The following is a 20,844-nucleotide window of genomic DNA, read 5'->3' as shown; positions in this document are numbered from 1 at the left end:
GCAGAGCCTGCGCTTGTTCAGCCTGGATGATATGGAACGGCTGGTGACCCGTATAAACAACGACACACACTAACACGCTTACTCTGTTTATTCAACCAAGCAGTAATCACAGGTACAAATACAAACACATACATAGAACTTCAAACTACGATTTGAAGCCTTTTTGTGCTCCACTGCCTGTCCTTGATCAGAACTCTGTCCTTTTCCAGGCTAATCTTCCATTTCCTCTGCAGAAAGAAAAGGCCGGTGTTCACAGAGCTCACTTCACTCCTGCAAAGCCAAGACGTCCAGGTTCTTGTCTTGCTTTGCACCCGAGGGCCCAAGTGCTTGCATGTAATGCTGAGGCATGCTGAGCCCTGAACAGCAGCGTTAGCTTTGCCTATTGAGGAAGGCTTGGCGCTCCTGTTGTTTCAATAGTAATAATGAATTAGTGAAGACAATACAATGGTAGGGGGTATGAAACTTTACACAAAGTCAACCTGCTAGAAGTGGAATCATGTCTGCTATGCAGCTTCAGAATCCACAGCTTGACGAGGGACACTCCTAGCATTGACCCTGGTCTATAATGGGTGTGTGTCATAATCCCTCCTCTCTTCAGTGGCATGAAACTGCAACTGTGCAGCCAGTGCCAGGATTCTCATCTCCAGCAGTGTGAGATCTCTGACAAGGGAAGTGAATCTCTTATACAAAGTTAGACTGCTAGGCAGTCACAAGGAGACAGGTGGTGCAGTGGGCTAGGGGGGAGTCTGGTACCCTCTCCCGCGAGGAGAGTTGAGGGTCATGGGTGAGGGTCGCTGTCTGAGAAGAGGAAAGACAATCAGAATCTCAGAGAGACCTGGCTGAGACTGCACTGCCTCATGCCTCCTCCTATAGACAGTATCTGGATAAGCGTGTGCTCAGGAGGCAGGAGTATAGCGGGCTGCCTCACTGCAGCACATATTAGAGCACAGAGAGATCGCGATTCAGCCAGGCATAGCAGCTAGAAACAAACAAAACCCCCAAACTTGCATTTCATTGAAACAACTTTCCTTTAATTCAGCTTTGTTAATTACAGTACTTATAAAAGGAAGGGAAAGTTCAGAGAAAGGAATACAAACATTCACTGCAATTATTAAATAATAATCTGGTTTTATACACAAATCCGATTCAGCTTTTTTTTTTTTTGCATCAAACAAAAAAGAATCACTTCTGTTATCTGTAGTGTTCCCCCTTTTAGAAAAGACCAAACTATTTCACACCCTCCGCTCCCCAGATTAGAACCCTGATCAGCAGTGTTTTCATTTTTAATATCAGATAAATAATATATTGCCTTTTCAACTTTTGAGCCTATCAGGACAAGTTCAGATCTAATTGTGTTGGAGCTGGAGAGAGTCAAGCCTCTGTTTCAGGGGGCTGAAGAGAACGGGGATTATTTCAGTCATTGTTTGTGATGCTGAACGATCAGAGTAAAACCTTTGAAGTCCCAAATAACAAAACGTTTCCATGAGCAGAGCGCTCGGCACTGTCTTTAACATTACCAGGATCTGTGCAGGGATTCAGGGTGGTGTGGCTGGAACAAAGACCTGGACTGGAATACCTCCAGCTGACTGGAGCAGAACACATTGTGGACAATCCCTCAGGGAGCTCGCCTCACACTCTGGAAACAGTGCCGGAGAAGCCTGGCTTCCAGCGATCATATTGCACAGGGTCTGGTACCAGCCATGGAAGCAAGACTCCTACTGCATAGCAGAGTCATCTGCTCCAGGTTTTACTAGGAGCTTGAGTAGCCACAGTGTGTAGGTCACAAGCTCAGGGGTGTCTTACTAAACCCATAGTTAAACCAGCCATGCCTGAGGGACATGTACAGCATAGAAATTTCTTTGTTTGCGCAGGGATGAAGGTGACAGACAGGGGCACAGCCACAGCATTGAAATGATAAAAGCCGCTCCTAACAATGGAAGCTGAAAGAACCTGTTTGATGAAGCAGCATTAGGGTTTTAAACCATCAGCCCACAATATACACCCTTCAAATAAAATAAGAATGACCTAATTACATATATAACAAGTCATATTAGCAAGGTTAGCACCCACCCCTCCCCTAGTTACAAATCTACAGCAGATGAAAGCCCCTGTCCTACACCGCCAGCACTCTCTCAATGCCAGGTAAGAATGCACAACAGACAATACTGACCTCTGCTGGTGGGCAGCTCAAATGCACAAAAGAGCATGTTAAAAATGAGACTGGGAATGGATTGTTATTCTTGTGTGCAGATCGATCCCGACAGACCCTGGGAATGTGAAGCATGACCGTCACATCGCTACCAGCTCACTTCCACTCACTCACTTTCACCAGCTCACTCTCACTCGCTCACAGTAAAGTAAGAAATCAACAGAAAGGGGATGCATGAAGCAGCTCAGCCACTGCACAGCCAATTGGAAACCCTGGAGCCGGATCTGCACCCAGGTCCTGCAGAGCCCGGTCCTGCAGGTCTTCCAGGTGTCTTTACATCATCAGTGGCTAATGATCTGGAACATGTTAATCTGAACTAATTAAGACAATAATTGGTTCAATGAAGTGAGTGAAAGCTCTGTTGAAATGCAAAGCAGAAGCCCCTGCAGCTCTCCAGAACCAGGGCTGGAGATCCCTGCCCATGATAATCCAAAAATAAAAAATACATCTCGATTATATTTACTTGAATCTGTTTAACGGTGCTGCAGCTCGAGGTCCTGAAGCCCCCCCCCCCCCCCCCCGATTCCTGCGTTTGGATTTCCTGTTCATTAGTTACTCCCCGTCAAATAAACATAGAATATTGTAATACTCTGGAAGACAGTGTTTGTGTTCCCTCAGACTCTCCTCCCCCGCTTTTTGGAGTCCTTTTGGAACAATCCCAGAGTGAGCTGCCTCTGCCTCGTTCTGGTTCGTACCATGTGTGTTCCTGGGAGAGGGGTGGTCAGAGCTCGTCCTTCTCCATCTGCTGGAAGGCCTCCAGGTCCTCTCTCCAGTCTGACAGGATGGACTCTGGGTCCTGGCCAGTGTCCCCCTGGAGTCCTGTCTCTGTGTCCACAGCCTCCTCGTGCTGTGTGCCTGGCAGGGGGAGGCTGGCTGCACACTCCCCCCTCTCCAAAGCAGAGCAGGATTCCTCTGGTTTGGAGGCGGGACTCTCAGTGTCAGCACCTGGGAGAGAGACAGACTGTACTGCACTTTCTTTAAGTATTTCAGGTGAACTAAAAACAACAAGAAACACAGATGCAAACCTAAACACAGGCAGACACACAGACACGCGCACACGCACACACACACATAGAGGGAGGGAGGCTGGAATGTGTGCAGGGCAGGCTCTGTGCAGATCAGTGCGGGAGGCTGGAATGTGTGCAGATCAGTGCGGGAGGCTGGAATGTGTGCAGATCAGTGTGGGAGGCTGGAATGTGTGCAGATCAGTGCGGGAGGCTGGAATGTGTGCAGATTAGTGTGGGAGGCTGGAATGTGTGCAGATTAGTGTGGGAGGCTGGAATGTGTGCAGATTAGTGTGGGAGGCTGGAATGTGTGCAGATCAGTGCGGGAGGCTGGAATGTGTGCAGATCAGTGTGGGAGGCTGGAATGTGTGCAGGGGAGGCTCTGTGCAGATCAGTGCGGGAGGCTGGAATGTGTGCAGATCAGTGCGGGAGGCTGGAATGTGTGCAGATCAGTGCGGGAGGCTGGAATGTGTGCAGATCAGTGCGGGAGGCTGGAATGTGCGCAGATCAGTGCGGGAGGCTGGAATGTGTGCAGATCAGTGCGGGAGGCTGGAATGTGCGCAGATCAGTGTGGGAGGCTGGAATGTGTGCAGATCAGTGCGGGAGGCTGGAATGTGTGCAGATTAGTGTGGGAGGCTGGAATGTGTGCAGATTAGTGTGGGAGGCTGGAATGTGTGCAGATCAGTGTGGGAGGCTGGAATGTGTGCAGATCAGTGCGGGAGGCTGGAATGTGCGCAGATCAGTGCGGGAGGCTGGAATGTGTGCAGATCAGTGTGGGAGGCTGGAATGTGTGCAGATTAGTGTGGGAGGCTGGAATGTGTGCAGATCAGTGCGGGAGGCTGGAATGTGCGCAGATCAGTGCGGGAGGCTGGAATGTGTGCAGATCAGTGCGGGAGGCTGGAATGTGTGCAGATCAGTGCGGGAGGCTGGAATGTGTGCAGATCAGTGCGAGAGGCTGGAATGTGTGCAGATCAGGCGGGAGGCTGTGCAGATCAGTGCGGGAGGCTGGAATGTGCGCAGATCAGTGCGGGAGGCTGGAATGTGTGCAGATCAGTGCGGGAGGCTGGAATGTGTGCAGATCAGTGCGGGAGGCTGGAATGTGTGCAGATCAGTGCGGGAGGCTGGAATGTGTGCAGATCAGTGCGGGAGGCTGGAATGTGCGCAGATCAGTGTGAGAGGCTGGAATGTGTGCAGGGCAGGCTCTGTGCAGATCAGTGCGGGAGGCTGGAATGTGCGCAGATCAGTGCGGGAGGCTGGAATGTGCGCAGATCAGTGCGGGAGGCTGGAATGTGTGCAGATCAGTGCGGGAGGCTGGAATGTGTGCAGATCAGTGCGAGAGGCTGGAATGTGCGCAGATCAGTGCGGGAGGCTGGAATGTGCGCAGATCAGTGCGGGAGGCTGGAATGTGTGCAGAGCAGGCTCTGTGCAGATCAGTGGAATGTGTGCAGATCAGTGCGGGAGGCTGGAATGTGTGCAGATCAGTGCGGGAGGCTGGAATGTGCGCAGATCAGTGCGGGAGGCTGGAATGTGTGCAGATCAGTGTGGGAGGCTGGAATGTGTGCAGATCAGTGCGGGAGGCTGGAATGTGTGCAGATCAGTGCGGGAGGCTGGAATGTGTGCAGAGCAGGCTCTGTGCAGATCAGTGCGGGAGGCTGGAATGTGTGCAGAGCAGGCTCTGTGCAGATCAGTGCGGGAGGCTGGAATGTGTGCAGATCAGTGCGGGAGGGTGGAATGTGTGCAGATCAGTGCGGGAGGCTGGAATGTGTGCAGAGCATGCTCTGTGCAGATCAGTGCGGGAGGCTGGAATGTGTGCAGAGCAGGCTCTGTGCAGATCAGTGCGGGAGGCTGGAATGTGTGCAGATCAGTGCGGGAGGCTGGAATGTGTGCAGATCAGTGCGGGAGGCTGGAATGTGTGCAGATCAGTGCGGGAGGCTGGAATGTGTGCAGATCAGTGCGGGAGGCTGGAATGTGTGCAGATCAGTGCGGGAGGCTGGAATGTGTGCAGATCAGTGCGGGAGGCTGGAATGTGTGCAGATCAGTGCGGGAGGCTGGAATGTGTGCAGATCAGTGCGGGAGGCTGGAATGTGTGCAGATCAGTGCGGGAGGCTGGAATGTGTGCAGATCAGTGCGGGAGGCTGGAATGTGTGCAGATCAGTGCGGGAGGCTGGAATGTGTGCAGATCAGTGCGGGAGGCTGGAATGTGTGCAGATCAGTGCGGGAGGCTGGAATGTGTGCAGATCAGTGCGGGAGGCTGGAATGTGTGCAGATCAGTGCGGGAGGCTGGAATGTGTGCAGATCAGTGCGGGAGGCTGGAATGTGTGCAGATCAGTGCGGGAGGCTGGAATGTGTGCAGATCAGTGCGGGAGGCTGGAATGTGTGCAGATCAGTGCGGGAGGCTGGAATGTGTGCAGATCAGTGCGGGAGGCTGGAATGTGTGCAGATCAGTGCGGGAGGCTGGAATGTGTGCAGATCAGTGCGGGAGGCTGGAATGTGTGCAGATCAGTGCGGGAGGCTGGAATGTGTGCAGATCAGTGCGGGAGGCTGGAATGTGTGCAGATCAGTGCGGGAGGCTGGAATGTGTGCAGATCAGTGCGGGAGGCTGGAATGTGTGCAGATCAGTGCGGGAGGCTGGAATGTGTGCAGATCAGTGCGGGAGGCTGGAATGTGTGCAGATCAGTGCGGGAGGCTGGAATGTGTGCAGATCAGTGCGGGAGGCTGGAATGTGTGCAGATCAGTGCGGGAGGCTGGAATGTGTGCAGATCAGTGCGGGAGGCTGGAATGTGTGCAGATCAGTGCGGGAGGCTGGAATGTGTGCAGAGCAGGCTCTGTGCAGATCAGTGCGGGAGGCTGGAATGTGTGCAGATCAGTGCGGGAGGCTGGAATGTGTGCAGATCAGTGTGGGAGGCTGGAATGTGTGCAGATCAGTGCGGGAGGCTGGAATGTGTGCAGATTAGTGTGGGAGGCTGGAATGTGTGCAGATCAGTGTGAGAGGCTGGAATGTGTGCAGGGCAGGCTCTGCGCAGATCAGTGCGGGAGGCTGGAATGTGTGCAGATCAGTGTGAGAGGCTGGAATGTGTGCAGATTAGTGTGGGAGGCTGGAATGTGTGCAGGGCAGGCTCTGTGCAGATCAGTGTGGGAGGCTGCAGGGCAGGACACTGCTCAGTGTTCAATGTTTAGTCTAACACAGGTGTGAACAGAAGAAGGAAGGTACTTACTGCTCTCCAGAATGTAGCTGGGGAGTGTTTTACCTTTAAATATCACATCTAAAAGATCCAGCATGAAGGCACAAGGGAGAGAAGCAACACAAGCGTTACAAACAAGTAATGGGGCAGGGCTGGTGGTGGGACAGGGCAGGTGGGCGGGGCTGATTGCCCAGGAAGCAGCTCAGCCACAGGGCTTCGTGTTGTAACTCTTCTCCTGCCTCCAACACGCCACTGCTTTCACAGTGTGCAGTGCAGCTGGCAGGGACTCAGCTGAAGCACAGTGCCAGGCACTTCACAGGTGGATAGTATTACTGCAGCCGGGTGCTCCGCTACGCCTGTCTGCAGGGTCTCTGCTTGTGGGGTGTGGATCTGGATCCGTAATGCAGGGCCTCTAGCCTCCTTCCCCCAGTCTGACAGAACAGCAGAGCTGCTCTCTTTCTCTCCCATTTACAATATATTCTCCCCCTCTTCTCTCTCACCTGTCAGACAGCAGCATCTCACCTCTCTGTACTCTCCCCTTTCCCCTCTGTCCCTGGCTCTGTCAGACAGCAGCACCTCACCTCTCTGTACTCTCCCCTCTCTCTCACCTCTGTCCCTGGCTCTGTCAGACAGCAGCACCTCACCTCTCTGTACTCTCCCCTCTCTCTCACCTCTGTCCCTGGCTCTGTCAGACAGCAGCACCTCCACCTCTCTGTACTCTCCCCTCTCTCTCACCTCTGTCCCTGGCTCTGTCAGACAGCAGCACCTCCACCTCTCTGTACTCTCCCCTCTCTCTCACCTCTGTCCCTGGCTCTGTCAGACAGCAGCACCTCACCTCTCTGTACTCTCCCCTCTCTCTCACCTCTGTCCCTGGCTCTGTCAGACAGCAGCACCTCCACCTCTCTGTACTCTCTCAGCGCATCCAGGATGATTTTGCCCTCCTTGTTGAACAGGAAGAGGAGTGGGATGGTGATGTCATCAGTGCTCTTCCCATCCCCCGCCATCTGGAAGAGGGGTGCCGTGTCACTGCTGCTGCCCTCGTTATCATCTGTCAAATAGGAACACAGGAACATGCACTGATCAACCAATAGGAACACAGACCGATCAACCAATAGGGATGAGTACCTTGGGCTCTATAGAAAACAGTCATTTTAAATTTCAACTCCTCCTCACCGATGACAATGCCCCTATATAAACCCCTCTCTCCTCAGCAATGACAATGCCCCCTATGGCTCCTATATAAACCCCTCTCTCTCCTCAGCAATGACAATGCCCCCTATGGCTCCTATATAAACCCCTCTCTCCTCAGCAATGACAATGCCCCCTATGGCTCCTATATAAACCCCTCTCTCTCCTCAGCAATGACAATGCCCCCTATGGCTCCTATATAAACCCCTCTCTCCTCAGCAATGACAATGCCCCCTATGGCTCCTATATAAACCCCTCTCTCTCCTCAGCGATGACAATGCCCCCTATGGCTCCTATATAAACCCCTCTCTCCTCAGCAATGACAATGCCCCCTATGGCTCCTATATAAACCCCTCTCTCTCCTCAGCGATGACAATGCCCCCTATGGCTCCTATATAAACCCCTCTCTCTCCTCAGCGATGACAATGCCCCCTATGGCTCCTATATAAACCCCTCTCTCCCTCAGCGATGACAATGCCCCCTATGGCTCCTATATAAACCCCTCTCTCCCCTCAGCGATGACAATGCCCCCTGTGGCTCCTATATAAACCCCTCTCTCCTCACCAATGACAATGCCCCCTATGGCTCCTATATAAACCCCTCTCTCCCCTCAGCGATGACAATGCCCCCTGTGGCTCCTATATAAACCCCTCTCTCCTCACCAATGACAATGCCCCCTATGGCTCCTATATAAACCCCTCTCTCCCCTCAGCGATGACAATGCCCCCTGTGGCTCCTATATAAACCTCTCTCTCCTCAGCAATGACAATGCCCCCTATGGCTCCTATATAAACCCCTCTCTCTCCTCAGTGATGACAATGCCCCTATGGCTCCTATATAAACCCCTCTCTCCTCAGCAATGACAATGCCCCCTATGGCTCCTATATAAACCCCTCTCTCTCCTCAGTGATGACAATGCCCCTATGGCTCCTATATAAACCCCTCTCTCCTCAGCAATGACAATGCCCCCTATGGCTCCTATATAAACCCCTCTCTCTCCTCAGCGATGACAATGCCCCCTATGGCTCCTATATAAACCCCTCCCTCCTCACCAATGACAATGCCCCCTATGGCTCCTATATAAACCCCTCTCTCCTCAGCGATGACAATGCCCCCTATGGCTCCTATATAAACCCCTCTCTCCTCACCAATGACAATGCCCCCTATGGCTCCTATATAAACCCCTCTCTCTCCTCAGCGATGACAATGCCCCCTATGGCTCCTATATAAACCCCTCTCTCCTCAGCGATGACAATGCCCCCTATGGCTCCTATATAAACCCCTCTCTCCTCAGCGATGACAATGCCCCCTATGGCTCCTATATAAACCCCTCTCTCCTCAGTGATGACAATGCCCCTATGGCTCCTATATAAACCCCTCTCTCCTCAGCAATGACAATGCCCCCTATGGCTCCTATATAAACCCCTCTCTCTCCTCAGCGATGACAATGCCCCCTATGGCTCCTATATAAACCCCTCTCTCCTCAGCGATGACAATGCCCCCTATGGCTCCTATATAAACCCCTCTCTCCTCAGCGATGACAATGCCCCCTATGGCTCCTATATAAACCCCTCCCTCCTCACCAATGACAATGCCCCCTATGGCTCCTATATAAACCCCTCTCTCCTCAGCGATGACAATGCCCCCTATGGCTCCTATATAAACCCCTCTCTCTCCTCAGCGATGACAATGCCCCCTATGGCTCCTATATAAACCCTTCTCTCCTCAGCGATGATAATGCCCCCTATGGCTCCTATATAAACCCCTCTCTCAGCGATGACAATGCCCCCTATGGCTCCTATATAAACCCCTCTCTCTCCTCACCAATGACAATGCCCCCTATGGCTCCTATATAAACCCCTCTCCTCAGCGATGACAATGCCCCCTATGGCTCCTATATAAACCCCTCTCTCTCCTCACCAATGACAATGCCCCCTATGGCTCCAGCTCGCTGGATGCTCCTCGCCTTCTCTGCGAACATGCACTGGCCCCTCTGCACAAGAGCGATGCGCCCGGCCAGCAGGTCTGGGTTGGTCACCTCAGAGCAGGCATTGAAGGGCTCTGTCAGCGCCACAGACCCCCGCGCCTGCAGAGAGTTTAACACACCACACTGAAATCCATTTCATATTCCACTACGAACAGCAATGTTACCTCCAGTGCCCTTTACTTTTTCTCTGCTGTTGGAGATTTAGATTCATTGCTAGTATTTGTGTATCTCGATTCAGAACATGCAGATATTCATATACAAGACAATAGGATGGAAATAACCCGAGCTTGATACCTCTACACTGCGGTTAGTCAAGCTTGCAGCAAAACCTGGTACGGGGGACACTGCTCTGCAGTCAGAATGTTATTCCCATCCCTGTATATATGAAGCCACTGCCTCTGCTTCCTGGTGCCCAATCACTTCAAATCAGCACCACAACTGAAACAGGATTCCGACTGGAAGCTGATGAGCTTGTTATGTTATGTACATAACAAACAGGAGCTTAACAGACAGATAGCCTCTTTCTTAATTATACTTGCTTACTGCCTAATCTTTCAAATGAATATATTCCCATTTCCCTGGTGAACATTACACACCCCTGCATTGCTTTTGAAAAGGTCCAGCCCAAACTGTGCAGGTCCCGCGGTCAGTACCACTTTGCCGAAGAAGGGGTGCGAGATGATTTGCACAGCACGAGGGGGGAGCTGCTCCTTCTGCTGCTGGCTGGAGAGTTCTATCATCTCCTGCATGAAGCGCAAGCCGTCCTCCGCATCAACAGCACTGTCAGCCTGGGGAGAGAGAGAGAGTGAGGGGGTGAGAGACCACTGCCAGTCTAGGGGAGGAAGAGAGATATAGGGGGAGGGAGAGAGACAGAGAGAGAGAGAGAGAGAGAGAGAGAGAGACAGCACTGTCAGCCTGGGGGAGAGAGAGTGAGAGAGAGCACTGGCGTGCTGTATTGAGAGTGAGATGAGGGTGTACTGACCTGTGTGGAGTGCTGTATTGAGAGTGAGAGAGTGAGACAAGGGTGTAGTGACCTGCGTGGCGTGCTGTATTGAGAGTGAGGCGAGGGTGCAGTGTCCTGCGTGGCGTGCTGGACTGAGAGTGAGACGAGGGTGCAGTGTCCTGCGTGGCGTGCTGGATTGAGAGTGAGGCGAGGGTGCAGTGTCCTGCGTGGCGTGCTGGATTGACAGTGAGACGAGGGTGTAGTGACCTGCGTGGCGTGCTGGACAGAGTGAGACGAGGGTGTAGTGACCTGCGTGGCGTGCTGGATTGAGAGTGAGGCGAGGGTGCAGTGTCCTGCGTGGCGTGCTGGATTGACAGTGAGACGAGGGTGTAGTGACCTGCGTGGCGTGCTGGACAGAGTGAGACGAGGGTGTAGTGACCTGCGTGGCGTGCTGGATTGAGAGTGAGGCGAGGGTGCAGTGACCTGCGTGGCGTGCTGGATTGACAGTGAGGCGAGGGTGTAGTGACCTGCGTGGCGTGCTGGACAGAGTGAGACGAGGGTGTAGTGACCTGCGTGGCGTGCTGGATTGAGAGTGAGGCGAGGGTGCAGTGACCTGCGTGGCGTGCTGGATTGAGAGTGAGGCGAAGGTGCAGTGTCCTGCGTGGCGTGCTGGATTGACAGTGAGACGAGGGTGTAGTGACCTGCGTGGCGTGCTGGATTGAGAGTGAGGCGAGGGTGTAGTGACCTGCGTGGCGTGCTGCACCAGCTGCACTCGGCCATCCTTCAGGTGGATCAGACTGACCCCCATCCTGCGCAGGAGCTCCAGCTGCTCGGGACTGTTCGCCATGAAGTCCCTCGCTCGGAGGGGGGGCTGCGGGCCAGAGTCCCTGAAACACGGAGAGGGGTGAACACTGAGACACAGAGAGGGGTGAATACGGACACACAGAGAGGGGTGCACACAGAGACACTAACATCATGTTTTGTGTAGAACACGTTTGGGGAGAACAGCCCTCCCCATATACCCCCTCCCCCCTCCACACCTCCCCCTCTCACCCGCGGGGCCCGGGCCGGGGGCAGCTCTTGTCCACCGTGTTCTTGATTGGTTCTCGGATGCTGTGTGCGAAAGGCAGGGTTCCGTTTGGGAAACAGCCCCTGTGTGTTGGGGACAGGACCAGTCGAAGTTACCTGGTCGTTCAGATCAGCCAGATTCAGCAGCTCCTGGGCAGTCTGGAGAGACAGAGACAGAGAGAGAGGGAGAAATCTTCCCTCTTTACTCGAGAGAGCCGGGGATGAGGAGAGGAGACCAGTTGGTAAAGTTTTACCACCAGGGATGGCCTAACGTTATTGTCCCCATTGCGAGCAGCGTCGACGTAGAGGTTTTACTAGGAGCCTGATTAGCCCCAGTGTGCAGGTAACAAGCTCAGGAGTTTCTCATTAAACTAGTAAAGCTGTGCACTAGGAGTCTGGTTTCCAGCCCTGCTCACCGTGTTCCTCTGGGTTCCAGTGTGGTTGCAGGTGGACAGCGAGAGGGGCAGCAGGTGGGCCTCGGTGGTGAACAGGTAGTGGTCCATGTCAAACAGCAGGTCCTCCTTGTCAGCAAAGAGCAGGAACAGGTACTTGAACATCTCAGCAAGGAAGAACGAGTCCATGCTGGAGAGAGCAAGAGAGAGAGCGACAATATAAAGCACTTCTTGACTCGGGTCATACCAGAGCAGAGGGTTAGGAATATATAGAGAGAGAGTGAGAGAGACACACACACACTGTGGATCAAACAGACACACGGGCCGGCGACGGGGGTCACTCTCACCGGTCCTCGTGGCTGCCGGTCCGCACGTCTTTCATGGCAGCGAAGCCACAGGGAACTCGGGCGAACTTGTTCAGGTTCTCCAGGATGGTCTTCCCCGTCTCCAGGTAGTAGGGGTCTCCTGTGGCCTGGAAGAGGGGGCAGCAATGATGCTTCACTATTCTCCATTCTTTGGCTGCAGTAGGTCAGGGATGTATTTCCATGAAATACTTCCCTGTTACAGTTTCACCTATTCCAGCTTTTAACACAACCTTCATTATCCAGTGTATAGCTAACAAGCTCAGGTGTGTTATTAATTACTAGCAAAACCAGGAATGGGTCAAACTGCTATGCAACTGGAGTCGTATTCCCATTCCTGCAGTTACATACACACACCAAGGGTATGAAATGAAAGCCTACAATCTTAGAGAAAGTAGGTCAACAGAGTCTTCAGCATGAGGGACAGAAATCTCATCCTCAGTGCAGGGAGGAGAGAGAGAGGAGGAGGAGAGAGGGAGGGGTCACACACCTTGTACAGGAAGTAGGTGCTCTCAGCGAACTCGGGGCGCAGGGGGTGCTGGCCCCAGTGCACCCTGAAGTCTGTGGTGAAGGCCTGGAACACACAGGGATAGAATCAGGAAGCAGAAACACAGCTGACAGAGCGAGATGGCTACCAAACCAGCGCTGGCCAGGCCCCTGTAGCAAAGCACACAGCTGCACAAAGCGAGATGGCTACCAAACCAGCGCTGGCCAGGCCCCTGTAGTAAAGCACACAGCTGCACAGAGCGAGATGGCTACCAAACCAGCGCTGGCCAGGCCCCTGTAGTAAAGCACACAGCTGCACAGAGCGAGATGGCTACCAAACCAGCGCTGGCCAGGCCCCTGTAGCAAAGCACACAGCTGCACAGAGCGAGATGGCTACCAAACCAGCGCTGGCCAGGCCCCTGTAGTAAAGCACACAGCTGCACAGAGCGAGATGGCTACCAAACCAGCGCTGGCCAGGCCCCTGTAGTAAAGCACACTGCTGACAGAGCCTTACCTCCGGCAGGAAGTTGTGCTTCTTGATGACCTGGTAGAGCATCTCGTGCGTCTCGATCGCAGGCTTAATGTCCCCTTTCAGCACCTGGAGAAGGACAGCGGCACTCAGCGGCACACACAGCTTCTCAAAGCCAGTCTTTAACCCGTTTGTGTCATACCGAAATGTGTTTGTGAATGTTAGGGGTAGGGATGCAGGGTAGGGTACAGTGTGGAGTGTAGGGGTGCGGTGTAAGGTACAGTGTGGAGTGAATGGTGCAGAGTATGAGGCGCACGGTGCAAGGCAGGGCGCATGGTGCAGGGCGGGGCACATGGTGTAGGGTGCAGGGTGCAGTACCTGCAGTCCTGGGAAGAAGGCGAGCAGCGAGTCCATCCAGGTGCGCGCGTTCAGCAGGGGTTTGTGGATGTGCACGTCCAGCAGGAGTGGAGGCTGGCTGATGTACTTCATGATGGAGGAGTAGTGCTGAGGATCCAGGGAGAGAGGAGGGTCAGCATGGGAAACAGATACAGAGACACAGAGAGGCACACACACAGCTTGGACACTCACAGTGTTGAAGCGCTCCAGGTAGCTGTCATCTCCCAGCAGGATGTAAGCCTTCAGCAGGTACTCGTAATAGGAGTCGATTCCAGCCCCCACACCGCTGTCTGTGAGGAACAAGACAAGCAGTCTGCATTACTACAGGCAGGCAGGCAGGCAGGCAGGGAGCACGAAGCACGAGGAACAAGACAAGCAGTCTGTATTACTACAGGCAGGCAGGCAGGCAGGGAGCACGAAGCACGAGGAACAAGACAAGCAGTCTGCATTACTACAGGCAGGCAGGCAGGCAGGGAGCACGAAGCAAAGGAACAAGACAAGCAGTCTGTATTACTACAGGCAGGCAGGCAGGCAGGCAGGGAGCACGAAGCAAAGGAACAAGACAAGCAGTCTGTATTACTACAGGCAGGCAGGCAGGCAGGCAGGGAGCACGAAGCACGAGGAACAAGACGAGCAGTCTGTATTACTACAGGCAGGCAGGCAGGCAGGGAGCACGAAGCAAAGGAACAAGACAAGCAGTCTGTATTACTACAGGCAGGCAGGCAGGCAGGCAGGGAGCACGAAGCAAAGGAACAAGACAAGCAGTCTGTATTACTACAGGCAGGCAGGCAGGCAGGCAGGCAGGGAGCACGAAGCAAAGGAACAAGACAAGCGGTCTGTATTACTACAGGCAGGCAGGCAGGCAGGCAGGCAGGGAGCACGAAGCAAAGGAACAAGACAAGCAGTCTGTATTACTACAGGCAGGCAGGCAGGCAGGCAGACAAGCAGACAGGGGGACAGACAGGCAGGCAGGCAGGCAGAGAGCATGAAGCACTTGCCAGTACCTACCTCTCCGCACCCAGTCTCCAGTGTGGATGTTGATCGTGGTTCCCACCAGGTTGCTGTTGCGCTGCCGCTTCTCCCACAGGAAGTCCAGGGCTCTGCGCGCATGTGCCTGAACAGACAGACAGACAGCAGACAGACAGACAGACAGGAGAGAAGGAGGGAGGGGATCACTGAGAATCAAGAACAAGAACAGCAGCACTGATCGCTGGCGAGTTCAGCTGCTCTCACCTCGAAGACCGGCTCTCCAGTGAAGCGACTCAGGGCAGCGAACTCCAGTATCATGGTCCCGGCGCAGGCGGTGCAGGTGTCTGTCTCCGTGCCGGTGCGGGACTCAGGGCTGTGCAGCCCGTGCTTCAGATTGATCTGCGAGGGAGGAGAGCCGGTGAGTACAGCAACAAACCCGCCCCCAGGGGAGAGGCAGGGGTGGAAAGAAGACTCCTGCTGCACAGCAGCTTGATCCTTTCCTGGTTTCACTGGGAGTTCAATAAGACACACCCCAGCTCATTACCTATACACTGGGGCTAATCAAGCTTATAGTAGTAAAACCTGGAAGGGGTGAAACCGCTGTGCAGAGGGAGTCTTATTTGCAGCCCTGGCTAAGGCGTGTCCGTGGAGGGCTACGTACCCGGGGGTAGGGCAGTCCACTGGAGGTGTTGAAGGCAGGCAGCAGACGCAGCCCCAGCTCCTTAGCCATGCTGAGCAGCTCATCCTGGTACCAGGGCATGTAGCGTCCCCTGTCACGCAGCATCAGGGCCATGGAGTGCCCGCCCAGCAGACCCCTGCCAAGGGGGGGGTGGGGTTAAGGGAGAGGTCACTCGGGAGCCTATAGTTTCTGAATACTTTGCGTTCCACACACTCGCACATCAGTAGCATTATAAACCAGCCTCACCTTAACCCTAACCCATTCTCTGATCCAGCACACATTCCCACCCCCTAACCCTAACCCTAACCCATTCTCTGATCCAGCACCCACACAGCTTCACAGTCTGGAAGGCACACACACAAGCCTTTTGCAGGTCTAGCCCATTGCTGCCCCCACACTGAGTACGCAGACAGCGGGCCTCACCCCAGCACTCGGATGTTGGTCTCGAACACAGACACCACAATGTCGTTATCCAGCCGCACATCACGCAGAACCCTCCGCACTGCCTCCTCGAACTCCGCAGGCTTATTCAGCACCGCCAGAGTGTCCATTGTGTCAATCAGCGTCAAGGAGAACCTGAAGCAGAGAAACACAATTAAAAACCCAGCTGTCTCTGAGCAGCACTGCAACACTCAGGAGAGTGCAGGGGCAATGCCTGTGTGTTACCCCTGCTTGCTGGTGTGACAGGCAGTGTTGCAGCCCCTGTGTGTTACCCCTGCTTGCTGGTGTGACAGTCAGTGTTGCAGTCTTTGTGTGTTACCCCTGCTTGCTGGCGTGACAGGCAGTGTTGCAGTCTTTGTGTGTTACCCCTGCTTGCTGGCGTGACAGGCAGTGTTGCAGTCTTTGTGTGTTACCCCTGCTTGCTGGTGTGACAGTCAGTGTTGCAGTCTTTGTGTGTTACCCCTGCTTGCTGGCGTGACAGGCAGTGCTGCAGCCCCTGCGTGTTACCCCTGCTTGCTGGTGTGACAGGCAGTGTTGCAGCCCCCGCGTGTTACCCCTGCTTGCTGGTGTGACAGGCAGTGTTGCAGTCCCTGCGTGTTACCCCTGCTTGCTGGTGTGACAGGCAGTGTTGCAGCCCCTGCATGTTACCCCTGCTTGCTGGTGTGACAGGCAGTGTTGCAGCCCCCGCGTGTTACCCCTGCTTGCTGGTGTGACAGGCAGTGTTGCAGCCCCTGCTTGTTACCCCTGCTTGCTGGCGTGACAGGCAGTGCTGCAGCCCCTGCGTGTTACCCCTGCTTGCTGGCGTGACAGGCAGTGCTGCAGCCCCTGCGTGTTACCCCTGCTTGCTGGCGTGACGGGCAGTGCTGCAGCCCCTGCGTGTTACCCCTGCTTGCTGGCGTGACAGGCAGTGTTGCAGCCCCTGCGTGTTACCCCTGCTTGCTGGCGTGACAGGCAGTGTTGCAGCCCCTGTGTGTTACCCCTGCTTGCTAGCTTGACAGGCAGTGTTGCAGCCCCTGTGTGTTACCCCTGCTTGCTGGTGTGACAGGCAGTGCTGCAGCCCCTGTGTGTTACCCCTGCTTGCTGGTGTGACAGGCAGTGTTGCAGTCTTTGTGTGTTACCCCTGCTTGCTGGTGTGACAGGCAGTGTTGTGCGACACACTGTTTGGATTCTACCCCATCGGTGAGGTTAAAAGCTCTACAGCCACACCTGCTCGTGCCCGACCCCATCCTGTTACATAAACACAGCTGTGTGTTCTACAGAGACTACTGATCACATCAATATCAGGGTCTAGTGCTGTATATTATAAAGACATTTCAGAGGGCTGTGTCTCATCACTATCAGGGTCTAGTGCTGTATATTATAAAGACATTTCAGAGGGCTGTGTCTCGTCACTATCAGGGTCTAGTGCTGTATATTATAAAGACATTTAAGAGGGCTGGATCTCATCAATATCAGGGTCTAGTGCTGTATATTATAAAGACATTTCAGAGGGCTGTGTCTCATCAATATCAGGGTCTGCTGTACATTGTGTCTGTCACTTTGTCCACTCACTTGCCCAGCGCATCGTCCACATCCCCTCGACTCGGCTCCAGCCCTCGAACCCGGCCCCGGCAAGTCAGAGGCATCAGCTCGTCAGCAGGGTAGGCGTGGTCCTGCAGGGAGAGGGAGGGAGAGAGTGAGGGAGAGAATGAGGGAGATAGTGAGAGAGTGAGAAACTGAGGGAGGGAGAGATAGTGAGAGAGTGAGGGGCACACAGGCAGTGTCTCAACTCCACCCACTGTTTCCCTGGGCTATTCCTCAAGCAAGTAAAGCTGGTTTGATTTGACATACATGATATATATAATATAAATATATAAAATTGGGAAACTAGCAGACGCCAAGATCAATCTGCTCAATATGGACCAGCTGAGAGATGGACCAGGGTGCAAGGAGGGGGGAGCAGTGTGCAGGGTGCAGGGAGGGGGAGCAGTGTGCAGGGTGCAGGGAGGGGGAGAAGTGTGCAGGGTGCAGGGAGGGGGAGCAGTGTGCAGGGTGCAGGGAGGGGGAGCAGTGTGCAGGGTGCAGGGAGGGGGAGCAGTGTGCAGGGTGCAGGGAGGGGGAGCAGTGTGCAGGGTGCAGGGAGGGGGAGAAGTGTGCAGGGTGCAGGGAGGGGGAGCAGTGTGCAGGGTGCAGGGAGGGGGAGCAGTGTGCAGGGTGCAGGGAGGGGGAGCAGTGTGCAGGGTGCAGGGAGGGGGAGCAGTGTGCAGGGTGCAGGGAGGGGGAGCAGTGTGCAGGGTGCAGGGAGGGGGAGCAGTGTGCAGGGTGCAGGGAGGGGGAGCAGTGTGCAGGGTGCAGGGAGGGGGAGCAGTGTGCAGGGTGCAGGGAGGGGGAGCAGTGTGCAGGGTGCAGGGAGGGGGAGCAGTGTGCAAGGTGCAGGGAGGGGGAACAGTGTGCAGGGTGCAGGGAGGGGGAGAAGTGTGCAGGGTGCAGGGAGGGGGAGCAGTGTGCAGGGTGCAGGGAGGGGGGAGCAGTGTGCAGAGTGCAGGAGGCAGGGAGGGGGAGCAGTGTGCAGGGTGTAGGGAGGGGGAGCAGTGTGCAGGGTGCAGGAGGCAGGGAGTAGGGTGCAGGGAGGGGGGAGCAATGTGCAGGGTGCATGAGGCAGGGAGCAGTGTGCAGAGGATCAGTTTCCTTATCCAATACATTTTACTCGCATGTCCTTTAACAAACATCTCATTGTAATGATAACTGTGTTTATAAGTCTTGTAGTAAAGTATGCAGTATTTACCATATAGTTTTGATATGCGTGGTCAAACATCTCCAATACTTGATCCCTGAAAGAAAAACAAAGAAGTTATTTACCCAACTTGCTCCAATAGCTCAGCTCTAACCACTAGACCTCACTGCCTCCCTCCCTCCCAGTCTCTCAGCTCTAACCACTAGACCTCACTGCCTCCCTCCCTCCCAGTCTAACCACTCAGCTCTAACCACTAGACTCTCACTGCCTCACTGCCTCCCTCCCCCTCCCTCAGCTCTAACCACTAGACCACACTGCCTCCCTCCCAGTCCCTCAGCTCTAACCACTAGACCTCACTGCCTCCCTCCCTCCCAGTCTCTCAGCTCTAACCACTAGACCTCACTGCCTCCCTCCCTCCCAGTCTCTCAGCTCTAACCACTAGACCTCACTGCCTCCCTCCCTCCCAGTCACTCAGCTCTAACCACTAGACCACACTCCCTCCCTCCCTCCCAGTCACTCAGCTCTAACCACTAGACCCTCCCTCCCTCCCAGTCACTCAGCTCTAACCAGTAGACCTCACTGCCTCCCTCCCTCCCAGTCACTCAGCTCTAACCACTAGACCACTCACTCCCTCCGTCCCAGTCACTCAGCTCTAACCAGTAGACCTCACTGCCTCCCTCCCTCCCAGTCTCTCAGCTCTAACCACTAGACCTCACTGCCTCCCTCCGTCCCAGTCTCTCAGCTCTAACCACTAGACCTCACTGCCTCCCTCCCTCCCAGTCTCTCAGCTCTAACCACTAGACCTCACTGCCTCCCTCCCTCCCAGTCTCTCAGCTCTAACCACTAGACCTCACTCCCTCCCTCCGTCCCAGTCTCTCAGCTCTAACCAGTAGACCTCACTCCCTCCCTCCGTCCCAGTCACTCAGCTCTAACCAGTAGACCTCACTCACTGCCTCCCAGTCCTTACAGCACTGTGCCCTGTGACACTCACCTGAGTTTGTGTCTCTCCTCTTTGATCATGGCGTGTCCCAGTCCCAGGAGGGCTCCCAGTAGCAGCACGGTGCTCCCCTGCCACCCTGCATGGCATCCCGGCGCTGTCATGGCAATGTTTCCCTGATCAGACTGCAGAGCGTTGTCTCTGAAGCGGGGTAGGTGTGACACACACTCCGTCGGGATCTCCTCGATACTATCGGCGCGATAAGGAACGCAGTTTGCTTTAAGCGAAGCGGTAGTTTAAGTGTGATTAATCACTGGCGCTGTCTAGAAGGCTGGAGTGTAACCCGCTAGCAGCGCGCACGGTCCGAGCTGCGCCTCTTACTTTTCCCAGCCGGTGTCCGTCTCATAATGAAAGCACTCAGTAAACACAGCGCACTCTAACGATCAGCACTGGAACTACAGACCCTGACCAGACCTGTTTATCTACCTAATCCGATTTGCATTCGGGAGATCTTTAGAACTGAAAAGAAACCAAACACTTCAAAAGTCTGTATAAAACAGAAACACAGACAGTAACGAGAATGCAGCTTGTTTATGAAATCATAAGCAGCTGACAGCACCTGCACGAAGCGTCACACAGCGCTGCCTGGTTATAAACACGAGCAGGTCAGCGCTCCCGAGCGAAGGGAGCTACGGGCTATATAATAACACGCAGCACGGTCCGCTTGACCGCGACAACACTACCGTGCCTGCACCGTGGACCGATCCCGACACACCCCCATACCCAGCATTACACTCACAACCAGGAGCAGCCAGGTGTAACTGTCCTCCACATCAGAGATATACCGATCAGCGTCCACAAACACAACAGTGTGCGTGTGAGCGATACCTTTCTCTCCAGCACACAGAGAAACAAACTGTCAAAGATACCGGACACACTCCGCGTCGATCCCGGATGCTTTCTTTATATAGAAGTGTTCTCTCTCTCTCTCTCTTTTTTCTCCCTCTTTCTCTCTCTTCTGAACCAGACTATATCCCTAACCCTCTGCTCTAATATGACCTGAGTCAAGAAGCACTCTCCTCTCCTCTCCTTCTCCCTCTCCCTCTCCCTCTCTCTCTCTCTCCTCTCCCTCCTCCTCTCCTATCCTCCCTCTCCTCCTCTCTCTCCCTCCTCCTCTCTCTCTCTCTCTCTCTCTCTCTCTCTCCCTCCTCCTCCTCCTCTCTCTCTCTCTCTCTCTCTCTCTCTCTCCTCTCCCTCTCTCCTCCTCCTCCTCTCTCTCTCTCTCTCTCTCCCTCTCCCTCTCTCTCTCTCCTCTCCTCTCCTATCCCTCCTCCTCCTCCTCCTCCTCCTCCTCCCTCCCTCCCTCTCTCTCTCTCTCTCTCTCTCTCTCTCCTCCTCTCCTCTCCCTCTCCCTCCTCC

At 54.4% G+C, this 20,844-nt stretch overlaps 1 protein-coding gene across 1 annotated transcript; it reads right to left on the bottom strand.

The window, feature by feature from the left end:
- Positions 1 to 76: 76 nt before the first annotated feature.
- On the bottom strand, positions 77 to 20,564 carry LOC121326712 (ER degradation-enhancing alpha-mannosidase-like protein 3). The gene is given in 22 exon segments (XM_041270121.1): positions 77 to 3,154; positions 6,429 to 6,476; positions 7,258 to 7,443; positions 9,504 to 9,669; positions 10,167 to 10,358; positions 11,259 to 11,400; positions 11,567 to 11,637; positions 11,639 to 11,740; positions 11,998 to 12,163; positions 12,321 to 12,445; positions 12,826 to 12,909; positions 13,336 to 13,419; positions 13,669 to 13,794; positions 13,879 to 13,976; positions 14,695 to 14,800; positions 14,920 to 15,054; positions 15,317 to 15,470; positions 15,758 to 15,910; positions 17,327 to 17,427; positions 18,540 to 18,585; positions 19,480 to 19,674; positions 20,355 to 20,564. Coding segments are annotated over 21 exon segments (2,619 nt in total). The 5' UTR covers positions 19,590 to 19,674; positions 20,355 to 20,564; the 3' UTR covers positions 77 to 2,930.
- Between the last annotated feature and the right edge of the window lie 280 nt (positions 20,565 to 20,844).

The sequence above is a fragment of the Polyodon spathula genome, chromosome 14 (assembly GCF_017654505.1).
Source record: "Polyodon spathula isolate WHYD16114869_AA chromosome 14, ASM1765450v1, whole genome shotgun sequence".
In the NCBI taxonomy this organism is placed as follows: domain Eukaryota; kingdom Metazoa; phylum Chordata; class Actinopteri; order Acipenseriformes; family Polyodontidae; genus Polyodon; species Polyodon spathula.
The sequence above is the reverse complement of the archived record's forward strand: the minus strand, read 5'-3'. Positions and strand labels throughout refer to the sequence as shown.